Genomic DNA, 22,704 nt, shown 5'->3' with positions numbered 1-22,704 from the left:
GTAAAATCAGCTCTCCAAATGAAAAAATAAAGGTTAAGGATCTTTTAGTTATTCATTTAATATGCTGCAGCATAAAAAATAGATAATTGGAACAGATTAAAGGGCAGAAAAAATACAGTACACTGTCCCCTTCAAATTCCATATTTGCACTCCACGTTGACTCTTTTTGACTTGATACATAAAAGTGTCTTATTTTTTTATCTGACCACAGTGATTACGGTTGATACGTCACAGCAATGGGCAATGTTTACCTGCATTTTGGTACAATCCATCTTCATTATCAAAGGACTGCAGTCTTGGGCAGAGCTATCTCAATAGGCACCGGGTAAGTACACTAAAAATAAAACACAATTACATATTTATTCTTAAATCATTCATTGGGTTTGAGTTATCACTTTAGATAAAACAAAATCTCTCCATTGAGTCCATCCTGAGCCACTTATTGGTTAAAACATTGATGATATTTTATATTGTATAGGACAGATATGAAATACTAAACATACTGTACATTATTCAGTTAACGTGAACATGTTTATTGAAATTGGAATAAATTATATTAAATAAATTCAATCTTTCTTTGGCGGTCAGAAGCATGCGTTTGCCATATATCAATACTCAATTACATTGAATAAAATGTATGCGTATCGTGGACAACATTACATCATTAGTATGCAAGGTCGAAATTGAGTTTGTCTGCTTATCATATATATTAATGCAGAATTATATAAGTCCAAAAACTTGTACATGATGCCAATAATTTTAAAGCGTATCTAAATTATTTTAATACAATAATTTGATAGGGCAATTTGAGAGGATAGGTTTACATATATTTATTCAAATGGGGGGAAAAAAGGATTTAAAGATAACCAAATGTTTAAAACTAATATTCTTGTGTATGACGTTCTCTCTTACTATGATCTCCTGGGAGATAATAAAAGTAACCAAGACACAGAAATCTCTATTCAATTGCAAATGACTATAAAAAAATAACCAGCTGTCAGCTATGAAAACAATATCATTTCAATATAATCACAGAATTGCAAAGCAGGGAAATTAGAATTTAATTTGATATGAAACATACATAAAAATGACATATTTAATGTGGATTTCAATTACCATTTTGTTTTGTTAAATCATTGTGCTGTATTTATGCTATACTTAAAGGCACATAAACAACAATAAAAAAATTGTAATTCAGACAAAACATGCAATTTTAGCAACTTAATTATATTGATTCTTATCTAATTTGTTTCATTCTCTTGGTATCATTTGTTGAACATTATTCCTAGGTAGTCTCAGAAGCAGCAAATTATATATTATATATATGCCTCTTGTTATTGGCTCACATGATGTGTCCAGCTAGCTCCCAGTAGTTGCTGCTTGTCAATAAAGGATACAAAAAGAATGAAGCACATTTGATAATAGAAGTAAATTGGAAAGTTGTTTAAAATTGTATTTTCTATCTGAATCACAAAAGAGACATTCAGGGTTTAAAAGGACACAGAAGTCAAAATTAAAGTTGCACAATTTATATAGAGGAAACAGTTAAAAAAATACATTGCTTTTATTATGAACTTCTTTGTCTTGGTTCCTTTTGCTGATAATTAGCTCTTTTTATCCTGCTGTATACTGCAGTAGGCTCAAGAGTAATGCTATACATGCAATGTTCAAGACACGTGCACTACTCCTAAGTCTACCTCAGAATACTCCTATGGAACGAAGGAGAAAAGAGAGGAAAACCTTAAAAAGTAAACTGAAAAGCTTGTTCTGAAATCCGAAAACTATTATTTTTGTCTTCCATGTTTCTTTAATGTAGCATTTGTCTAGGATTTCCTAAATGTATGATGTTTTTACAGGTACAGAAAAGTTGTGTCAAACAATTGCACGGATGGTGTGCGAGAGCAGTACACTGCTAAACCACAACAATGCCCCGGAAAAGCTCCCAGAGGACTTCGTATCACCACACTAGATGGAAAGCTAACAGCTGAACAGGGGCATAATGTCACTTTGTGCTTCAGTTAGAAGAGGTATGCGATTTATACATAGAAATGTGTATCGCACTAACACGAGGGAGTCTGTCTTTAACAGATCTTAAAAAATATTGTGAGACTCAGTTACATACCATTACCCAAAATCCCTTGCTCCAGTGCTAACACTTTTAACTGAGAGTTTTGTCTAATCAGTAATCAAATTAACCTAATTGTGTAGGTGTTCTATTTAAAGGAACATTAAACCCAATTTTTTTCTTTCATATGCAGATAGAGAATACAATTTTAAACAAAATTCCAATTTTTCTTCTGTTATCTAATTAGGCTTCGTTCTTTAGATATCCTTTGTTTAAGAAATAGCAATGCACATGGGGTGAGGCAATCAGGAAGCATCTGTGTGCAGCCACCAATCTGCACTTTCTAAACCTATCAAGATATGCTTTTCAGCAAAGAATATCAAGAGAATGAAGCAAATTAGATAATAGAAGTAAATTAGAAAGTTGTTTAAAATTGCATCTCTTTCTAAATCATGAAAGAAAAAATTTGGGTTTAATGGCCCTTTAACCATTTATTCTGTATTACTGTCATAAAGGACACTTAAACACTATATAGGTATCATGCACTTCCCTCTAATCATGGCTGCTGTCCTTATGGAACTTAGGTTACACTGCAGGTATCTGAAGAAGAGTTACTGCTCATGTGCAAACACATCAGCATGGTTTGTAGTGAAAACTAGATTTCAACATGGCAGCACTCATGGACTAGAGGGAGTCAGGGAATTAACCTCTAGAAAAGTAGGATTTTCATGTCCTTTGTAGAATATTCTAATACATGTATTTGGCCAAGAATATAAATGTCAAAGCTACCCAGAACAATACAAGTGAACTTTAGCAAACTGTTGAAAATATTTTGTTATTTATGTTTCACCTTTAAAAAAGTATTACTGTATTGAGCCAATTATTTTTTTGCATTTAAAATTGTATGAATTAATATTTTGTCTTGATTTTGCAAGTTCATCATTTTGCTTTGCTGTGTTTTGTAAAACCCACTTTGGTCATTTGGGCTATTTTAATTACTTAATATATGTAAATTGCATTCAACATTACTATCATTATTCCTATTCAAATAATTTAGGATATTTAGGAAAAACATTGACAAACATTTTCAGAAATTAAATGTCATAAATAATACAAAATAACTATAAACTAAAATGAATTTAAAACATTTTGGGCTAGATTACAAGTGGGTGCGCCGTATAACAAATATTACGCCTTTCTAACTGGCCTACGTATTACAAGCTGAAAGTAAAAAAATCTCTGTTTCTAGGAATTATTCATGACCCACATTCTAATCAACCATAAAACATATTTCTCAAAGCTTTTCACAGGATTTGGACTCCCCCCAAATGTTAAAGTCTTGCAAATGTTAAATATCACAAGCTAATGTCGGTCCTGAATGGACCCTATCATTGAGACAATGGATTGATAGAGAGTTTCTCTGCATAGATGTCACTCAGACATTACACAGAGCTGGTATACTATTGAAAACAGCAACAGCCTGCAAATAGTACTTGGAAGTAGTGGAAAAATACCTTGAATAGACAATCACAGAAGAGGTTATACACACACTTAACAGAACTAAAAACTGTAAAAAAAACACATCAGTATATGCAGCAGTAGGAAGAAGAAAGAATCAGAAACTGGAAACACGGGTAGCAAATCAGGAGCCAAGGTATAGTCTAACACAAGCCTCTTAGAAAACAAGCAAAAAAGAATGGTGTGGGATGTGAAAACAGGGGTAAGAAATTAATATTCATGAATGACGCACATAAACAAGATGCACCCAAGAAAAATGACATGAAAAAGTGGAAAACGCATGACACTTTAAAAAACAAGATCTTTAATTTGTTTAATGAAAAAAATATAAATGAAGTCTAAATCACAATTTAAACTTTATACACAATGAATTGTTTGAAGGTTTAATCATTTTAATTGTTAAATGAATTAAAATGATATGACTGTATTAATTGCACCTATGTCATTAATGATCACTTAAGTAAAATAAAAAAACAGATGTCAGACACGTTATGCTGTCAATACGGAAATTATTAGCTGTCAGGTTTTATTTTTGATTTAGAATTATTTTGCTTGCATGAAGATTTTCTTACAATCCTTGTGAAAACCTACACAAGCCTCTGATACGCCTGCTTCTCGATGATTTAATTTGTCTTTCTTATGTATAACTAGGATTGCTGCAAGCTGAAAGAAAAATAAAATAAACAGTAGCAAATCAGCATCAGCAGTTGCTGAGGCAAAGCTTGCCTTTGCTGTGATCTCATGAGATTTCATAGAATTTACTGAAAACAAATTGGGAAAAGTAATATGTCTGGTGTCTGCACATTCCAGATGCACAGTTCCCTAGCAAGTCCTGGGACTAACATCCTGACTGGCTGCTTAAAGTCTCTTTACAGTGGGGTGTGAATACTTAAGAAATTTGAGGTAAAATATCTTCCTTTTTTACATAGAGATGTTCAGGTGATATGTTTCTAGTTTCTAGCTTTATTACAGCTATGCTGCATCACTTGCAAATGTTTCAACATTTGGGTATCATGTCCCTTTAAGGGACAGTTCTGCTCCCATCTCTCAACATTTTATTTTTATTATTTCCTGCAATTTTTCAGTGGGTGCATTCAATTAAATTAAATGTTTATAATCATCTACAAAGATGCTTAATTAAATTCACCTTTGTATAGTACAATTTACCTATCTGTAGCTCAAAATATGATTTCCATTAATAACCTTACAGCGTCAAGGAATAGAATGAGCTATACCTGATTACACCCTTCACCAAACAATCACTAATTATTGAGATTCACTAACTCTAAATAACTTACTCCTGCAATTTAGTAATGGAAGATGAATCTACAAAAATAAAACAGCTGAGTGGCTTGCAGGAAGGAGGAGAGTAAGTATTATCTTTTTCATAGTCATTGAGCTGACAACAGTGCTGTTAAAATACTGAGGCGTTGGAGAAAAAATAGCAACAAAAAAACGAAATTTATGTTTACCTGATAAATTTCTTTCTCCAACGGTGTGTCCGGTCCACGGCGTCATCCTTACTTGTGGGATATTCTCTTCCCCAACAGGAAATGGCAAAGAGGCCCAGCAAAGCTGGTCACATGATCCCGTCCTAGGCTCCGCCTACCCCAGTCATTCGACCGACGTTAAGGAGGAATATTTGCATAGGAGAAACCATATGGTACCGTGGTGACTGTAGTTAAAGAAAAATAAAATATCAGACCTGATTAAAAAAACCCAGGGCGGGGCCGTGGGGACCGGGACACCACCGTTGAGAAAGAAATTTATCAGGTAAAAATAAATTCTTTTTTCTCCAACATAGGTGTGTCCGGTCCACGGCGTCATCCTTACTGTGGGAACCAATACCAAAGCTTTAGGACACGGATGAAGGGAGGGAGCAAATCAGGTCACCTAAATGGAAGGCACCACGGCTTGCAAAACCTTTCTCCCAAAAATAGCCTCAGAAGAAGCAAAAGTATCAAACTTGTAAAATTTGGTAAAAGTGTGCAGTGAAGACCAAGTCGCTGCCCTACATATCTGATCAACAGAAGCCTCGTTCTTGAAGGCCCATGTGGAAGCCACAGCCCTAGTGGAATGAGCTGTGATTCTTTCGGGAGGCTGCCGTCCGGCAGTCTCGTAAGCCAATCTGATGATGCTTTTAATCCAAAAAGAGAGAGAGGTAGAAGTTGCTTTTTGACCTCCTCCTTTTACCTGAATAAACAACAAACAAGGAAGATGTTTGTCTAAAATGCCTTTGTAGCATCTAAATAGAATTTTAGAGCGCGAACAACATCCAAATTGTGCAACAAACGTTTCCTTCTTTGAAACTGGTCTTGGACACAGAGAAGGTACAGATAATCTCACTGGTTAATGTTTTTGTTAGAAACAACTTTTGGAAGAAAACCAGGTTTAGTACGTTAAAAACCACCTTATCTGCATGAACACCAGATAAGGAGGAGAACACTGCAGAGCAGATAATTCTGAGACTCTTCTAGCAGAAGAAATCGCAACTAAAAACAAAACTTTCCAAGATAATAACTTAATATCAACGGAATGTAAGGGTTCAAACGGAACCCCCTGAAGAACTGAAAGAACTAAATTGAGACTCCAAGGAGGAGTCAAAGGTTTTGTAAACAGGCTTGAGTTCTAACCAGAGCCTGAACAAAGGCGTTGAACATCTGGCACAGCTGCCAGCTTTTTGTGAAGTAATACCGACAAGGCAGAAATCTGTCCCTTCAGGGAACTTGCAGATAATCCTTTTTCCAATCCTTCTTGAAGGAAGGATAGAATCCTAGGAATCTTAACCTTGTCCCAAGGGAATCCTTTAGATTCACACCAACAGATATATTTTTTCCAAATTTTGTGGTAAATCTTTCTAGTCACAGGCTTTCTGGCCTGAACAAGAGTATCGATCACAGAATCTGAGAATCCTCGCTTCGATAAAATCAAGCGTTCAATCTCCAAGCAGTCAGCTGGAGTGAAACCAGATTCGGATGTTCGAACGGACCCTGAACAAGAAGGTCTCGTCTCAAAGGTAGCTTCCAAGGTGGAGCCGATGACATATTCACCAGATCTGCATACCAAGTCCTGCGTGGCCACGCAGGAGCTATCAAGATCACCGACGCCCTCTCCTGCTTGAATCCTGGCTATCAGCCTGGGATGAGAGGAAATGGCGGGAACACATAAGCTAGTTTGAAGGTCCAAGGTTGCTACTAGTGCATCCACTAGAGCCGCCTTGGGATCCCTGGATCTGGCCCCGTAGCAAGGAACTTGAAGTTCTGACGAGAGGCCATCAGATCCATGTCTGGAATGCCCCCACAGGTGAGTGACTCGGGCAAAGATTTCCGGATGGAGTTTCCCACTCCCCCGGATGCAATGTCTGACGACTCAGAAAATCCGCTTCCCAATTTTCCACTCCTGGGATGTGGATAGCAGACAGGTGGCAGGAGTGACCTTAAATAACGGAACCGGAGCCGTTTTTAAGCTTTAAACCCCTTTACAGTCCCTGGTATCTGCTTTGCTGAGAACCCAACCAAACCCAAAGGGGAATACGATACCAAATGACGCCTTCAGAAGTCTTTTATAAGTATCAGAGCTCCTCTCACATGCGACTGCTTGCCATGCCTCTCAAAAACAAGTGCGCAACACCGGCGCGAAAATGAGACTCTGCCTATGCTTTGGGAAAGCCCCTAAAGAATAAGGTGTCTAAAACAGTGCCTGCCGATATTATTATATCAAAATACCCAGAATAAATGATTCCTCAAGGCTAAATAAGTGTTTAATATCAATCGATTTAGCCCAAAAAAAGGTCTACAGTTTAAATAAGCCCTTGTGAAGCCCTTATTTACAATCGTAATAAACATGGCTTACCGGATCCCATAGGGAAAATGACAGCTTCCAGCATTACATCGTCTTGTTAGAATGTGTCATACCTCAAGCAGCAAGAGACTGCAAACTGTTCCCCCAACTGAAGTTAATTGCTCTCAACAGTCCTGTGTGGAACAGCCATGGATTTTAGTTACGGTTGCTAAAATCATTTTCCTCATACAAACAGAATTCTTCATCTCTTTTCTGTTTCTGAGTAAATAGTACGTACCAGCACTATTTGAAAATAACAAACTCTTGATGAATAATGAAAAACTACAGTTTAAACACTAAAAAACTCTAAGCCATCTCCGTGGAGATGTTGCCTGTACAACGGCAAGAGAATGACTGGGGTAGGCGGAGCCTAGGAGGGATCATGTGACCAGCTTTGCTGGGCTCTTTGCCATTTCCTGTTGGGGAAGAGAATATCCCACAAGTAAGGATGACGCCGTGGACCGGAACACCTATGTTGGAGAAAAGTGCTTGCAGCTTTCTTGTTCCATACTATTCCATTGTGTTCACCATTGGTGCTTGTAGGAGATTGTATGGGGTGAGTTACAACCATAGTAATATCAATGCACAGCACAACATATTTACAGATTGATCTCTTAAGTGCATACTGTATATGGGATATTATTGCAGGTCTGATAAATATTTTATAACGTTTTCTAATTTGTTTCTGTTATCAATCTGACCTCTTTCACTCTTCTGAATTAGAATAAGAAAGATCTTAACATGGATCCCTTGTTACTTGCAGATGTCTAGAATCACTCATTAAAATGGATACATCTCCACTTTCAAATAAGTGCTTACTTAAAGTGATGGTAAACTCACTTAAGTTAATTTACATAGTATGAAAACATTTAAATATATGCATATTGATGCCAGTATTTCTGTTACACACACACTATATTCTTATACCCATTTTTATGCGGCTCTGTTCCCTGCTTCTATGCTGCCTCCGTATCTGATATTCTTATGCTTCCGTTTGACAGGCAGCTGTTGCATCCAATAGGAGCTGCTCAATACGCCCTATGTTACCTACTGCCAGCATGCTCCGTGTTGGTAACTTGAAGCCGCCTCTGCTTGAAGTAGAACTGTGCAAGTGCTTGCTTTGCGCTTCTTACTCGCTGATAAAAAAAAGACACATGTGCCGATGTTGTCCCTGCAGCAAACAGTGAATCTCTAAGGTGAAGCAGATTCACTTTTTAAGCAGCGCAAAGAGCGTAGCGAACTGCACATTGCGCAGTTTTACTTCAAGCAGAGGCGGCTTCAAGTTACCAGCACGGGAGCATGCTAGCAGTAGGTAACATAGGGCATATGGTGCAGCTCCTATTGGATGCAACAGCTGCCTGTCAAATGGAAGCATAAGAATTTCAGATACGGAGGCAGCATAGAAGCAGGGAACAGAGCCGGATAAAAAATGGGTATAAGAAATACAGTGTGTGTGTGTAACAGAAATACTGGCATCAATATGCATATATTTAAACATTTTCATACTATGTAAATTAACTTAAGTGAGTTTACCATCACTTTAAAGGGACATATTACCCATATGCTAAATAACTTTAAAGTGGATCCAGCATAACTGTAGAAAGCTGACATGAAAATATCACATAAACACTTTTTTGTCAAAAGTGATATTTTACCTCACAATTTCTTCAGCTCAGCAGAATAAGTGCTCTGTGAACAGTTATATATTAGCTGCGGGTCTAGCTGCAACTTGAGAGAAGAAATAAAAAAGCACTAGCCAATCAGCAATCAGTAGTAACTTCCTTAAAGGGATACTGAACCCAAACTTTTTCTTTCATGATTCAGATAGAACATGAAATTTTAAAATGTACTTCCTATTATCAATTTTTCTATCATTTTTCTTACTATCTTTATTTGAAAAAGCAGGAATGTAAGATTACAAGCCGGCCCATTTTTGATTCAGACCCTGAATAGCGCTTGCTGATTGGTGAATACCATTTAGCCACCAATCAACAAGTACAACCTAGGTGCTGAACCAAAGATGGGCCGGCTCGTAAGTTTACATTCCTGCTTTTTTAAATAAAGATACCAAGGGAACAAAGAAAAATTGAAAGTAGGAGTAAATTAAAAAGTAGCTTAAAATTGCATGCTCTATCTGAGGGTTCAGTATCCCTTTAAACTGAATAGGAAAATAACATGACTGTGTCGGCACACGACAGATGCACACTCAATTGCAAGTCCTGGGACTAACATCCTAATTGGATGCTTAAAGTCTCTTTACAATGGGGTGTGAATACTTAGGACATTTTGAGGTAAACATCTTCCTTTTTTAGAGCACAAAAAGAGAGAGCGCCTAATGGTGTAATATCGTCAGGGACCAAATAGATACAAACAAAAACAGTATCTGCCAAGTGAATACTCACAAAGAGATTGGCACTCGCAAGTAGTGCATGCAGGCGGGCTGACCTTTGTACAGCAGTCAGTACGCTGAATGTATGGAAATCGTATCGGAGATCTGTTATGATAGAAAGGAAACACAAAAAAACAATGGTGCAATATCGTCTGAACCCAGATGGACACCGAAGAAGACACAGTATCAGCAAGATGTATACTCACAATGGAGTTGGCACTCGCAGAGTAGTGCATTTAGGCAGGCTGACCTTAATACAGCAGTCAGTACGCTGATTATTTGTAGTACGCTGATTATTTGTAGCCGTTATCGGCTCAGGCTTGTCCTCTGCACACAGCGTGTGCACTGGATCATCGGCTGTGGCTCAGCTGTTCTCTGATGGGAGGAAATCCTTCTAAGATGTGACGTAAACAAACCAAAATAATGCACCTGGAGCTGTGTGAAAGCTCAAAGCGTACACAGTGCAATACAAGTTGTTATTCTGATTTGTTGGTGACAGAGTAAAAACGAGTAACTAAAAAAATATTTTAAAATCACAAGTCTGGAAAAAAGAAGTCAGCGGACAAAATGCTAGGAAAAAATAATTAAAAGGTGAATTTATTAGGAGCTAAATACAACGCGTTTTTCGGCCGATAATGCTCACTGGGCCGTTTCATCAGGTAAGTATAAAAGTTAGCGGGAAAACAACATTTAAAAATACAATAGGAAGGTCATGATTGGTTGGGACATCCACCAATAAAGGTAACCAGGCATTTTGTTACATATTAGAAACAATATTACGCTGACATCTTAATAAAATGCTTTTGTTACATGCAATAACAAGACTAATAGTTTGCAAAATTAAAAACTGTTCCACTGTGTGTCAATGGAAAACAATGGTTAAAAATATTATGTTATAAAAAACATAAAAAAAAGAAACCTTTTTTGGGGTAAAGTGTACAAAATACTCAGCAGCTTTTGTAATCATGTCATAAAAAAGGGGAGGATGACAAAAAAGAATAAAAAAACTTGATAAGGCTATGAGACTCTACAGAAAAATATGAATTTAATAATTCTTCGATGTACAATGTAATAAAGCTCGTTAATTTGTCGGATCTGAAGTGTGTTGATGTACTCAACAAGTATCTGTAACTGTATTAAGAGTGCCAATGCACCTAAGGGTGAACTTTTTATAGACAGTATATATTAACGCTCACTAATTGAGTTAAAGATATATATAAATTTAGTATAATTTAATGTGATTAATGTACCTACAATGTATGACAAAATGTAACTAATAATATAACTAATAATGTATATTTATATAATTAACATAACAGCATTTATTGTGTATATTCTAATGTTGACCTAACAACACAGATATACTATTTCCAATATCGACAATAAAACTAAGATGTATTGGGTACAAGACATTAGGGTAGGACACTTTTGGTATTGTGTTCGTTAGTTAAACGCTGCCAAATCCAAGTTTGAATTCAAACCTGGATGGCCATAGGGTATTCAACTTGTGAATCCAGAAGGTTTCACGTTGTCTTAATTTGATAATTCTATTGTAATCTGTTGAGGGAGGTATGTAATCTATAGGATAAAATTTGAATATTTCAGGGTTGCCCTGATGCTTGTTAAGGCAATGTTCTGGTATACTGTGTTTTATCTTTTTCTTTTTACAATTTTTTACAATTGCGTAAATGCTCTCCCCACCCGTGTTCTGGCTTTTCTTGAGGTGCGACCCACGTATTGGGCCCCCACAAACACATTCAAGAACATAGATTATGAAGATAGAATTACAATTTAAAAATTTCTTTATAGGTAAAAACTTTCCCAGTAGTTTTAGAGTAAAAATTCTTCATACCAGATGGTATATATTTGCACGTATTACAACCTCTTTTTCCACATTTGTAGACTCCTATGTGACTAAGAAAATTCGTATTGCTAGTGGATTTTTTATTGGAAAATATATGTTTAACTTTTTTACTGGGAGCTAGCTTACTCCTCAGGGGTGGGGCCCTGGTATACACGATTCTGGGATAGCCATCTACTAGATTTTTTAAGATGGGGTCTTTGAGTAGTATTGGCCAATGTTTGTTTAAAATCTGTCTAATCTGTTTATAATTATTATTGTAATTGAGTAATAAACAATGGACTTGCTGAAAAAGTTATCCATCTCTTTTTCTTTGGTGGTCTTATTCTTATTGAGTAAAATGTCTCTATCTAAAAGTCTGGCCTTATCTCTACATGAAATCAGAAGATCATTAGGATATCCTTTGTCAAGGAATCTTTGATAGATAATTTTGCTCTGTGAGTCAAAGGATTCTAACGATGAACAGTTACGTCTAATTCTCTTGAATTGGCTAAAAGGGATGTTTGATAGCCAGCTAATATGATGATTGCTTTTGAAGTTTAAATAACTATTGCTGTCTACTTTCTTTAAAAATGTTTTTGAACAGAGATTTCCTGACTGATCCCAACTTAGTGTGAGATCTAGAAAATCTATTGTTTGCTTGTTGATATCAGCAGTGAAAGACAAACAAAAGTCATTTTGGTTGAGAAGAAGCAGCAAATAATGTTGCTGAGGAAAAGATCACTTCTCCATAAAAAAATCAAGTCATCAATGTAGCGGCCATAGAACACCAGACTCGCCCTGGCAGGGGGAATTGTAGATATAAGTATCCTCAAAAATGCCCATAAAGATGTTGGTAAAGCTAGGGGCGAATCTGATGCCCATGGCCGTACCTTTGATTTGCAAATAAAATAAATCCTGAAACAAAAAATAATTGTGTTGTAAAATAAATTTAATGCATTCTACAATGTACTCTTTTTGAAAGAGGGGCATGTAGTAATCTTCATTTAATTTCATCAAAATTGTCTGTAAACCCAACTCATGAGAAATGTTAGAGTAGAGGGAACTAACGTCACAGGTGATCCATACTAGTTCACCATTATTTTTAAATTCCTTTATTTTATTAAGTAAATCCGTACTGTCTTTAATGTAGGATCTAAGGCCAACTACATGTTTCTGTAAAAAAAAGTCAATGTAATAAGATAGATTGTAATGTTAAATTATCTATCCCCGGCGATAATTGGTCGACTGGGAGGATGTTTAAGATCCTTATGGATTTTTGGCAAATGGTAATTAATGTGCCACACTTGGGTTACTAACTTTGAGAAAATTCCTCTCATCTTTATTTAGAATGTTGAGATTGGAACCTCTTTCAATCAATATCTGATATTCTTTTAAAAAAATAGATGTGGGGTCTGTTTTTAAAAATTCTATAGTAGTTACTATCATTTGAGGATCCTTTTGGCCTCTGATAAATAGTCACAAAGGATCTTGTATTACTATTCCTCCTCCCTTGTCGGCATCCTGTATGATGATATTAGGGTTGCCTGCAAGGGAGGAGACTGCTTCCTTTCACCTTGTAGTTTTGTAGAAATTCTTCTTCGAAAATGTAGAAGAATTTTTTTTTCAAAGTCATCAATTACCAAATTGTGATAAATTTCTACATATTGGCTACATCCCAATGGAGGAGAGAATGATGATTTCATTTTTACGTCAGTATGAATAACACTTTCAAAAAGTTGGTCAGTGAGAGAATTGATAGAACCTTGGGTAGAAATGCCCCTTTCTCCTATATTGATATTGTCAGTGAGAATGCAGATAGTATCATCCTCCAAAAGATTGTGTTTTTTAAGATTTTTTTTGGGCAAAATATTTTTGCAATGACAATTTTCTGGTAAATCTATTTAAGTCTACAAAGAGATTGAAGATATTGTGGGGATTAGGTGGACAAAATGAGAGACCCTTGTGGAGGATTCTTTTCTCTTCTATGGATAAATTGTGTGATGATAAGTTGAAAATGCCCTTGTCTAATTTATTATGTTTTTCTTTCTTGGTGGCAATGCCTCTACCTCTTGTGCCTCTTGGGTCTAAATGAAGAGGTCTTTTTCTGGGATTTGGTTCCTCTATTATTGCTCTGCAATGGTGGGGGGCATGGTCTAAAAAAGGAGAGGAAGCAGAAGTGGTGTTGCTTCTAGGTATACGTTCTGTAAAAACATTGTCTTCTGTTACAGAAGACAAAGGTTGGAAACGATTTGAATGGAAATATTGGTTCTGATTTAGATTATAATTTGTCTTAGAATAGTTCTCTTTATAAGTATACTGATTAGATTGAATGGGTGAATCATAGTTCTGATGATTATCAAATCTCCTATTCTCTCTAGGTTTTCTTCTATTTCTATAATAGGAGTTTTCATTATATACTCTATGATTATCATATTGATTTTTAGGTGGGTAATAAGATTGGTGAGGAGATTGTTGTCTATGCCATGTGTCATATTGGTTGTAATTTTATCTGTTATAGTTATGTTGATTGTGCTGTTCCCTATCTCTGTGTATGTATGTATTGGGTTTTCTATATTGATTTGTTGGTTTGATCTGATAATGACTATTTTGTTTGTAATTGTCCTTATGGTTCCTATTGTTGTTTCTATGATGAACAGTAGTCCAATTGCCACCTGATTCAGATCTGTCTTGTCTGTATGGGGCATTGGTCATAATAGATTGATCTATCTTCCTTTTTTACATAGAGATGTTCAGGTGATATTTCCTAGTCAGCTTTTTACAGCTATGCTGCATCACTTTCATGTGCTTCAATATTTGGGTATCATGTCCATTTAACTTTCTGGTTGCTTCACAGGCTGTGGACTAGATTCATAGATGCTCATGATAAAGATCCTTGCTATGAAGCCAAGACCATTTTGATAATGTATTGAGCCTTCTGTCATCTATTTCCCCACAGAAGCATTAGCGTTCCTGCCATTAACTTCATACTTCTGAGGCGTAGGCCTGAGGCGTAGGCCTGGCTGACATGTTATGAATAGTGATGTCGCAAACTGTTCGCCGGAGAACAGTTCCCGGCGAACATAGCTTGTTCGCGTTCGCCGCTGCAGGCGAACATATGCGATGTTCGATCCGCCCCCTATGTGTCATCATTAAGGAAACTTTGACCCTGTATGTCACAGCCTTCTGACACATTAGACCCAATCAGCATCAGACACTCCCTCACAGACCCTCCCAGCTCCTGGGCAGCAGCCATTTTAGATTCATTACGATCTTGCTTTCTTAGTGAGAGGAGCTTTAGTGTTGCTGCTGCTGACATTATAGGGAAATAGATAGCTAGGCTAGTGTATTTAGTGTCCACTACAGTCCTGAAGGACTCATCTAATCTCTGCTGTAAGGACAGCACCCCCAAAAAGCCATTTTTAGGGCTATAACTTCAGTCGTTTTTTTTTTTTTTTTTTTTTTTTTATTTGTAATTTTATTTAAATTTGCCTGGCTTTCAGCCTGTGTGTGAGGCTTCACAGCATATACTGTGATTAGTGCCACCACTGATATCTGCTTAACATTAGTGTAAATTTAACCAACAAAACTTTTAAATCATTTTGCTAGTGTAATCTAATTTCATTTTCTATCAGGCCTGTGTCTCAGGCTCACACAGCATATACTGTGGTTAATTGCTCTGTGCCAGCCACCACTCATATCTGCTTAACATTAGTGTAAATTTAAACAACAAAACTTTTAAATCATTTTGCTAGTGTAATCTAATTTCATTTTCTATCAGGCCTGTGTGTCAGGCTTACACAGCATATACTGTGGTTAATTGCTGTGCCAGCCACCACTCATATCTGCTTAACATTATTGTAAATTAAAAAAAAAAAAAAACTTTTAAATCATTTTGCTAGTGTAATCTAATTTCATTTTCCATCAGGCCTGTGTGTCAGGCCCACATCATATAGTGTGATTAATAGCTCTTTTTTTCCACCACTTATATCTGGTGTAACATTAGTGTAATTTTTTTTTTTTAATTTTTTTTTACATCAGTCCTCTTCTAGTGTTATTTAATTTTAGTTGCCAGGCCAGCCTGCCACTAGTGCCAGCCTGTGTGTCAGGCTGCCAGCACATACTGTGCCTACTTCTATCCTGAGTGCCATCACTCCTATCTGTTGTAACATTAGTGTAACTTTTTTAAAAAAAATCTTTTACATCAGTCTGCTATTGTTATTTAATTGCAGTTGCCTGTCTGCCAGCGTGTGTGCCAGGCCCACTTGCCAACTAGTGCCACCAATCATATTTGTTATAACAATATTTGTAAATATTTAAAATAAAAACTTTTTTGACTGAGAAACTCAGTCATCTAATGTAATCTAATTGCAGTTGCCTGCCTGCCAGTGTGTGTGCCAGGCCCACTTGCCAACTAGTGCCCACCAATCATATTTGTTATAACAGTAGTGTAAATATTTAAAATAAAAACTTTTTTTGACTGAGAAAACATCAGTCATCTAGTGTAATCTAACTGCAGTTGCCTTCCTCCCAGCGTGTGTGCCAGGCCCACTTGCCAACTAGTGCCACTAATAATATTTGTTATAACAGTAGAGTAAATATTTAAAAAAAATATTTTTTGACTGTGAAACATCAGTCTGCTAGTGTAATTTAATTGAAGTTGCCTTCAATGTATCTATCTATCAAATCTATCTAATCTCGTGGTTGTGCAAATGGACTGTTTGTGGTTGTTTGCAGTGCGTTACACGGGGAGTTTGGTCTGTCACTGTGAAGCGGGCCGTAACCCTTACACTACCTGATCGATAACAACATCATACCTGATGTTTTAAAGCACGTTATTCCAAACAATTTAGGAATGTTAGGTGATTTAGGCCCTTTATGGGTTAAAACCAGACTCTGCATCAACTATGTAATTTTCCGTGGGAGTTTTGCCATGGATCCCCCTCCGGCATGCCACAGTCCAGGTGTTAGTCCCCTTGAAACAACTTTTCCATCACTATTGTGGCCAGAAAGAGTCCTTGTGGGTTTTAAAGTTTGCCTGCCTATTGAAGTCAATGGCGGTTCGCCCCTTTTTATGTTTGTTCTATAATGAAGCAGCAATGACCTACTGGGAGCTAGCGTAACACATTAGTAAAACCAATGATATGCAGTGTATATGTGCAGCAACCAATCAGCAGCTAGCTCCCAGCTCATAAACCTACCTAGGTATGCTTTCAACAAAGGATATCAAAAGCAATACACAAATTAGGTAATAGAAGTAAATTGGAAAGTTGTATAAAATGACATGCTGTATCTGAATAATGAAAGAACATGTGTGTATCATGTCTCTTTAAGAAAATATGTCAACAGAAAATCACTATTAAAGTCTATGGGGAATTTATTAGACAAATCATTATTTAATCTTTTTCTAAAGGATTGTAATCGACCCCATAGTGTTCATCCCTGAGCCTACCTCAGTATGCTTTTTATAGTTTGTTTTGTCTGCTCTCTCTGATTCAAGTGTTATTGTGACTTCCAGATGAATGGTTATCTGTGCGTTCTAGTAATTTATATGATTTATGCAGCATTGTATTACTTTTAACCTCTGATAGCTGCCGTCTGACGGTGAAGCATTTTGCGGTGGCAGTTTGGTTCTCCTCCAATGCTTCAGAACCCTACTGCTTTCTGGACTTTAGATATTAGTGGATATTTTAGCTACAGGAGCAAGACACTGATATAGAGGGGTCTGTAGCAGCATTTTGTTCTGCTTCCTAACCCCTCATATCTGGCATCCAAGAGGTTAACAAGACACCTCCGCTGCCCTCAAATAAATATTCCATTCAACAACAGTTTACTAGCAAGGACACAAGAAGAAAATGTAAAGGGAAAAGTAATTCAGATTTAGTAGAAAAATAAATGTGCCGTGTTGTATCGCTATAATCAATAACAATACAAGAGAACAAATCTATAATTTTTATGATCAATAAAGATTTCTTTTTCCCATACACAGTTCAATTAAAATGCATAGCGTTTGGGAAAAAAAGCCATTTTTTCTTGGCAACCAACTTGCATTGCAAATAAAAAAGGGAACTTAGTATTTCATACTGACACTCATGTACAGAAATACATTTTTATCTCTAATGGAAAATATATGAAATGCCCCTCTTCATAGCTACAGTAGAAAACCTTGAAAATAATTAATTTGTGTCTATTTTCCTTTGGTGAAAGCTTCAAAACAGAATTTAATCTAACCTGTATTATATAAAATGTATAACTGATTTATTACAGACATGGTATGAATATATTTTTGTTAATTTTATGGTTTTATCTGTAGGAGGTGAAATGAGGCGTTGCTTATTTATCTGATAAAAAAATATAGAGACTTTAATAAACTTTGAATTAACGCTAATCGGTTTGAACTCTAGAAATGTTATTTGCTATTTTGTAGCATAGGTATCATATCACAATTCTTCACTGCATTTGTTCTACACAATTACCAGAGACACACTCAGTTCCACTGAAAACGTAAGATTTATCAACCAACATGAAAAAGAAAAAAAAAAGACTTGTGTTTGTCTAGACTGCCTGTCTGGGAGAACTTTTGTAATATTTAAAGGGACATGAAAACCATTTTTTTTCTTTCATGATTTAGTTAGAGAAAACAATTTTAAACAACATTCCAATTTTACTTGTATTATCTAATTTGCTTCATTCTTTAGATATCCTTTATTGAAGAAATAGCAATGCATATGGTTGAGCCAATCACATGAGACATCTATGTTCAGCTACCAATCATCAGCTACAGAGTCTATCTAGGTATGCTTTTCAACAAATGATATCAAGAGAATGAAGCAATTAGATAAAATAAGTAACTTGGAAAATTGTTTAAAATTGCTTGCACTTTCTAAAGCATGAAAGAAAAAAAATGGGTTTCATGTCCTTTAAAATGTCACATGTTTGCTACTTGTTTGGCTAACTAATATTTTTGATATTTTGTTTTGGGTTAAAACTCAAGCTAACGTTAAAATGGACCTTTGTTACGGAAATGTTGTAAGGTGTTATTTCCGTTTCATTTCACATTTAATAATATGATAGTTTTTAGAAGAGAATTAGCATCTCTGGGTCTGTTGCTAAGCAACTGCAATCTGATAATATAAAATAAAAGCAAATATGAATCTCTAGATTGTTGTGATATATTTTTGTAGAAAACTTGTCTTTTTTTAAAACAAGTTAAAAAAAGATTTTGTTTTTTACTATAATAAAAGTTGTGCTATAAAAATAATCAATCCAAATAAAATAACGTGTACTATTAGTTTTATTAAAATTTTAATTATTTATTATCTTTGCATTTCAGCTACGATAAAGCCATGAAAGTAATAAATAATAAATGACGATGCACCTATGTTTTCAGCTAGTGCGCTCCTTTAATAAAATGTACTTCCCTAGGAGGGGAAGCTGAAAATCTTTATTCGTAAATTCTAAAATAAGAGTGGTTGAGCTCCTAGATAGGGTCATGTGACAAGTCATGTGAGCAGGTGTTTGGCGTTCTTCCCCCCCTGTGCAAGTATTTTAGAACTAGAGATTCTGTTCCAAAGGGTAATGTTATTGAATGAATTCTAGCAGTTGACTCAATGGTGTGGAGATTGTTAAAGGGACATGAAACCCAAAATTTTACTTTCATGATTCAGATAGAACATACAATTTTAAACAACTTTCCAATTTACTTCTGTTTGCTTCATTTTCTTGGTATCATTTGTTGAAGAAGCAGCATTGCATTATTGGGAACTAGTTAACACTTCGGTTGAGCCAAGAACATGAGGCATAAATGTGCAGCTACCAATTAGCAACTACTTAGCCTACCTAGGTATCCCTTTCAACAAAGAATACAGAGTAACAAAACAAATTTGAAAATAGAAATATAATGGAAAATTGTTTAAAACCCCATGCTCTATCTGAAACATGAAATAGAAAATGTGGGTTTAATGTCCCTTTAACAATCTCCACACCATTGAGTCAACTGCTATAATTCCTTCAATAAAATTACCATTTGGAACAGTTTAAATAACTACTGATTAAACAGAATATCTGGATACTTTTAATCTGATGGTATAAATACAACTTTACCTAAGAACAATGCAACTGCAATAGCTATGCAAATACATTTTAAAATATATTAATAAACTGTTTATTTTACAATTGTTTCAGACACCTACATTTAGTTATTTTTTTTCATAGCTTAAAGCAATTTATTATTATGGTTCAATTCTTTATTAATTTATTGTATTTTCAGAATGTAGTATACAAGCATATTTATAGGTACCTTATTTATATAACATTTTAACAAAAAGTAAAGATAATTCTCACATTTTGTGATGGGTATTCTGCTTCTCTACACTTAGAACAGTTTGTGAAAAACTGAGCTCATTACTATCAATAAACCAGTAGTTTTCAAGGCAAAATTTATCTATAGAAAATTAAAATAGCCTTTCAATTTAATATTATAGCTAGTGCAGGGCAGAAATCCAAGTTATGTAACTGCATTATGAACTCAGCCAACATCTTTAAACATATGGGGTCAGATTACAAGTGGAGAGCTAAATATTGCGTAAAAGCAATATTTGCACCCCACTGAGAAATACAAGTGAACGCTAATGTGCAATGGTATTACAAGTTGTCAGCAATGCTGACACAAGCTCACGAGAGTGCACTTCAATAGGCTCAAATGGGAGCCTCGTTCTGATGCCGTCACTGACGGCATCAGAACCTCGGGCAGTGAAGGGGGTTTAGTAGCATAGTGACGGCAGCAAATATAAATATATATGATTATGTACATATATATGTATGTGTTAATATGTGTATAAACACATATAAACATATAAATATATATGCATTTAAGCATATACTATATATATATATATATATATATATATATATATATATATTCACTGGGAACACAAAGTTCCCATAGCCCGCAATGTAAAAAAAAAAATTAGTGCCATTTTTTTTTAAACACCCCATACCTGCCAACTTAAGCCCCAAAAGAGCAGTTATTTTATTAAAAAGATGCCTCTATCTTTATCTTTTAATAAAATGCACTAGACTGTATTTTGGGGGCGTTTGGTGGACATTTATAAAATTAACCAGAGATCTGATCTCTAGTTAATTGTATAAGTACTAATTGCTATTGTGAGCTTGTGGTAGCAATAATCAGCCACTTGTAATAACTGATTAATTATCGCTCGTTTTGCAGACGCGCAATAACTAAGCACTCCACTTGTAATCTAGGCCATAGAGTATTTATTTATTTTTCAGAACGATACTTTAAAGTGTGCACCCATAAATACATGAAAACAAATTGCAAATAACTTACTGGGTTTAGTCTCCGCTGAATGATTTGAATCTGCAACGTGACACCTTTGCAGATGCCGCTATGTGAAACTTTTTTATCTGTCAGTCTAATCCAGACTGTCATTCAATTAGATTTTTTTTTGGGGGGGGCTTAAGTGTCAGAAGCGTTAGAGTCCATGAAATGTCTGATTTTGCATAAAATCATAATAACAAAGAAGATTATTATGAAAGAAAAACAGATTTTACTTTGATTTTAGCTTCACCAGATTTCTCTATGGAGAAATCACAGAAGTTTTTTTTTTTTTTTGTGCACCTTATATATTTGTTCTGTTTTAATCTTCAGATTTTAAACTACATACAATACGTAACCCCTGAGATGCCAAGACATTTTGTTTGTCAGTGGGAGCCTCAGCACACAGGAGATTAAGACATTCACTAATTGCACCCTTAACCCTTTATAAAAAAAAAAAACCATTGTGTTGCTTGGTTACTTCTTTTAAAAAACAAACAAAAAGAAAAACAAGTTGCTGACATGTTGAGAGCTGTGCTTGCGAGCCGTGATGGGTGAAGGATAGAATTTTGGAAAATAATAGAAATGTAGCATTCAGATTGAAGAACAAATGTTCCCTTTACAATCTGTCTGTCATTCAAATGCTACTATAGAAAAGGTTTAACATTTGAATAATGCATCTTAATATTGATTCTTAATATTGATTCCCATAGACTAGATTTAAATGTTGATTAAATAATATTTGACTGTAACAATCAACATTTACTATTCTTAGCAAATGTGCATAAACATTTAGTCATCCTGAAGCATGTAGTGTAAGTGCACGGTTAGATAGTGAGTAGTGACGCACTGGAGAGTTCCACTACTGCATTAAACGTACCCCCAGTAAAATGTTTAATTATGCACAGTGGACAAAAAAATTGCAATGCACTTCCATGATTTACTTTTCCTCTGTCCCCAGTGCACTCCAAGGACTTAAAGTAATTGCATATGTGCAGGAGCTCATTTTTTATATGTGCCACTAATTGGCCACAGCAAATAAAATAAGATAAACACATGTTTTAAGGAGTGTGTCCCTGGACTGCAAATCTGTTCACGTTGTGCTAAAAAAAAAAAAAAAAAACTGTTTTAAATATTTTTAAAATATATGTTGCAAATCCAGATCATCAACAATGCAGTGATTCATTTCTGAGAAATATACATATAAAAAAATGTATGTCCCTTTAAGTGATTAGATTGAGGAGATATTATGGGCTGATGGAGCTTTATATAAACAGTTTCCTGTGATTATGGACTGATGGAGCTTTATATAAACAGGTTCATGTGATTATGGACTGATAGAGCTTTATATAAACAGGTTCCTGTGATTATGGACTGATGGAACTTTATATAAACAGGTTCCTGTGATTATGGACTGATGGAACATTATATAAACAGGTTCCTGTGATTATGGGCTGATAGAGCTTTATATAAACAGGTTCCTGTGATTATGGACTGATGGAACTTTGTATAAACAGGTTCCTGTGATTATGGACTGATGGGACATTATATAAACAGGTTCCTGTAATTATGGACTGATAGAGCTTTATATAAACAGGTTCCTGTAATTATGGACTGATAGAGCTTTATATAAACAGGTTCCTGTGATTATGAACTGATGGCACTTTATATAAACAGGTTCTTGTGATTATGGACTGATGGAACTTTGTATAAAC

The 22,704-nt window shown here is 35.5% G+C and overlaps 1 protein-coding gene across 1 annotated transcript in view; it reads left to right on the top strand.

The window, feature by feature from the left end:
• Positions 1–22,704, top strand: part of LOC128640533 (VPS10 domain-containing receptor SorCS1-like) — a 1,407,808-nt gene that overhangs the window by 1,096,895 nt on the left and 288,209 nt on the right. Inside the window, 5 exon segments of the mRNA XM_053693005.1 lie at positions 212–219; positions 222–318; positions 1,364–1,369; positions 1,857–2,009; positions 7,620–7,638. Of these exon segments, the coding sequence (XP_053548980.1) occupies positions 212–219; positions 222–318; positions 1,364–1,369; positions 1,857–2,009; positions 7,620–7,638 (283 nt within the window).

This window comes from Bombina bombina, chromosome 9, assembly GCF_027579735.1.
Source record: "Bombina bombina isolate aBomBom1 chromosome 9, aBomBom1.pri, whole genome shotgun sequence".
NCBI lineage: Eukaryota > Metazoa > Chordata > Amphibia > Anura > Bombinatoridae > Bombina > Bombina bombina.
The sequence above is the reverse complement of the archived record's forward strand: the minus strand, read 5'-3'. Positions and strand labels throughout refer to the sequence as shown.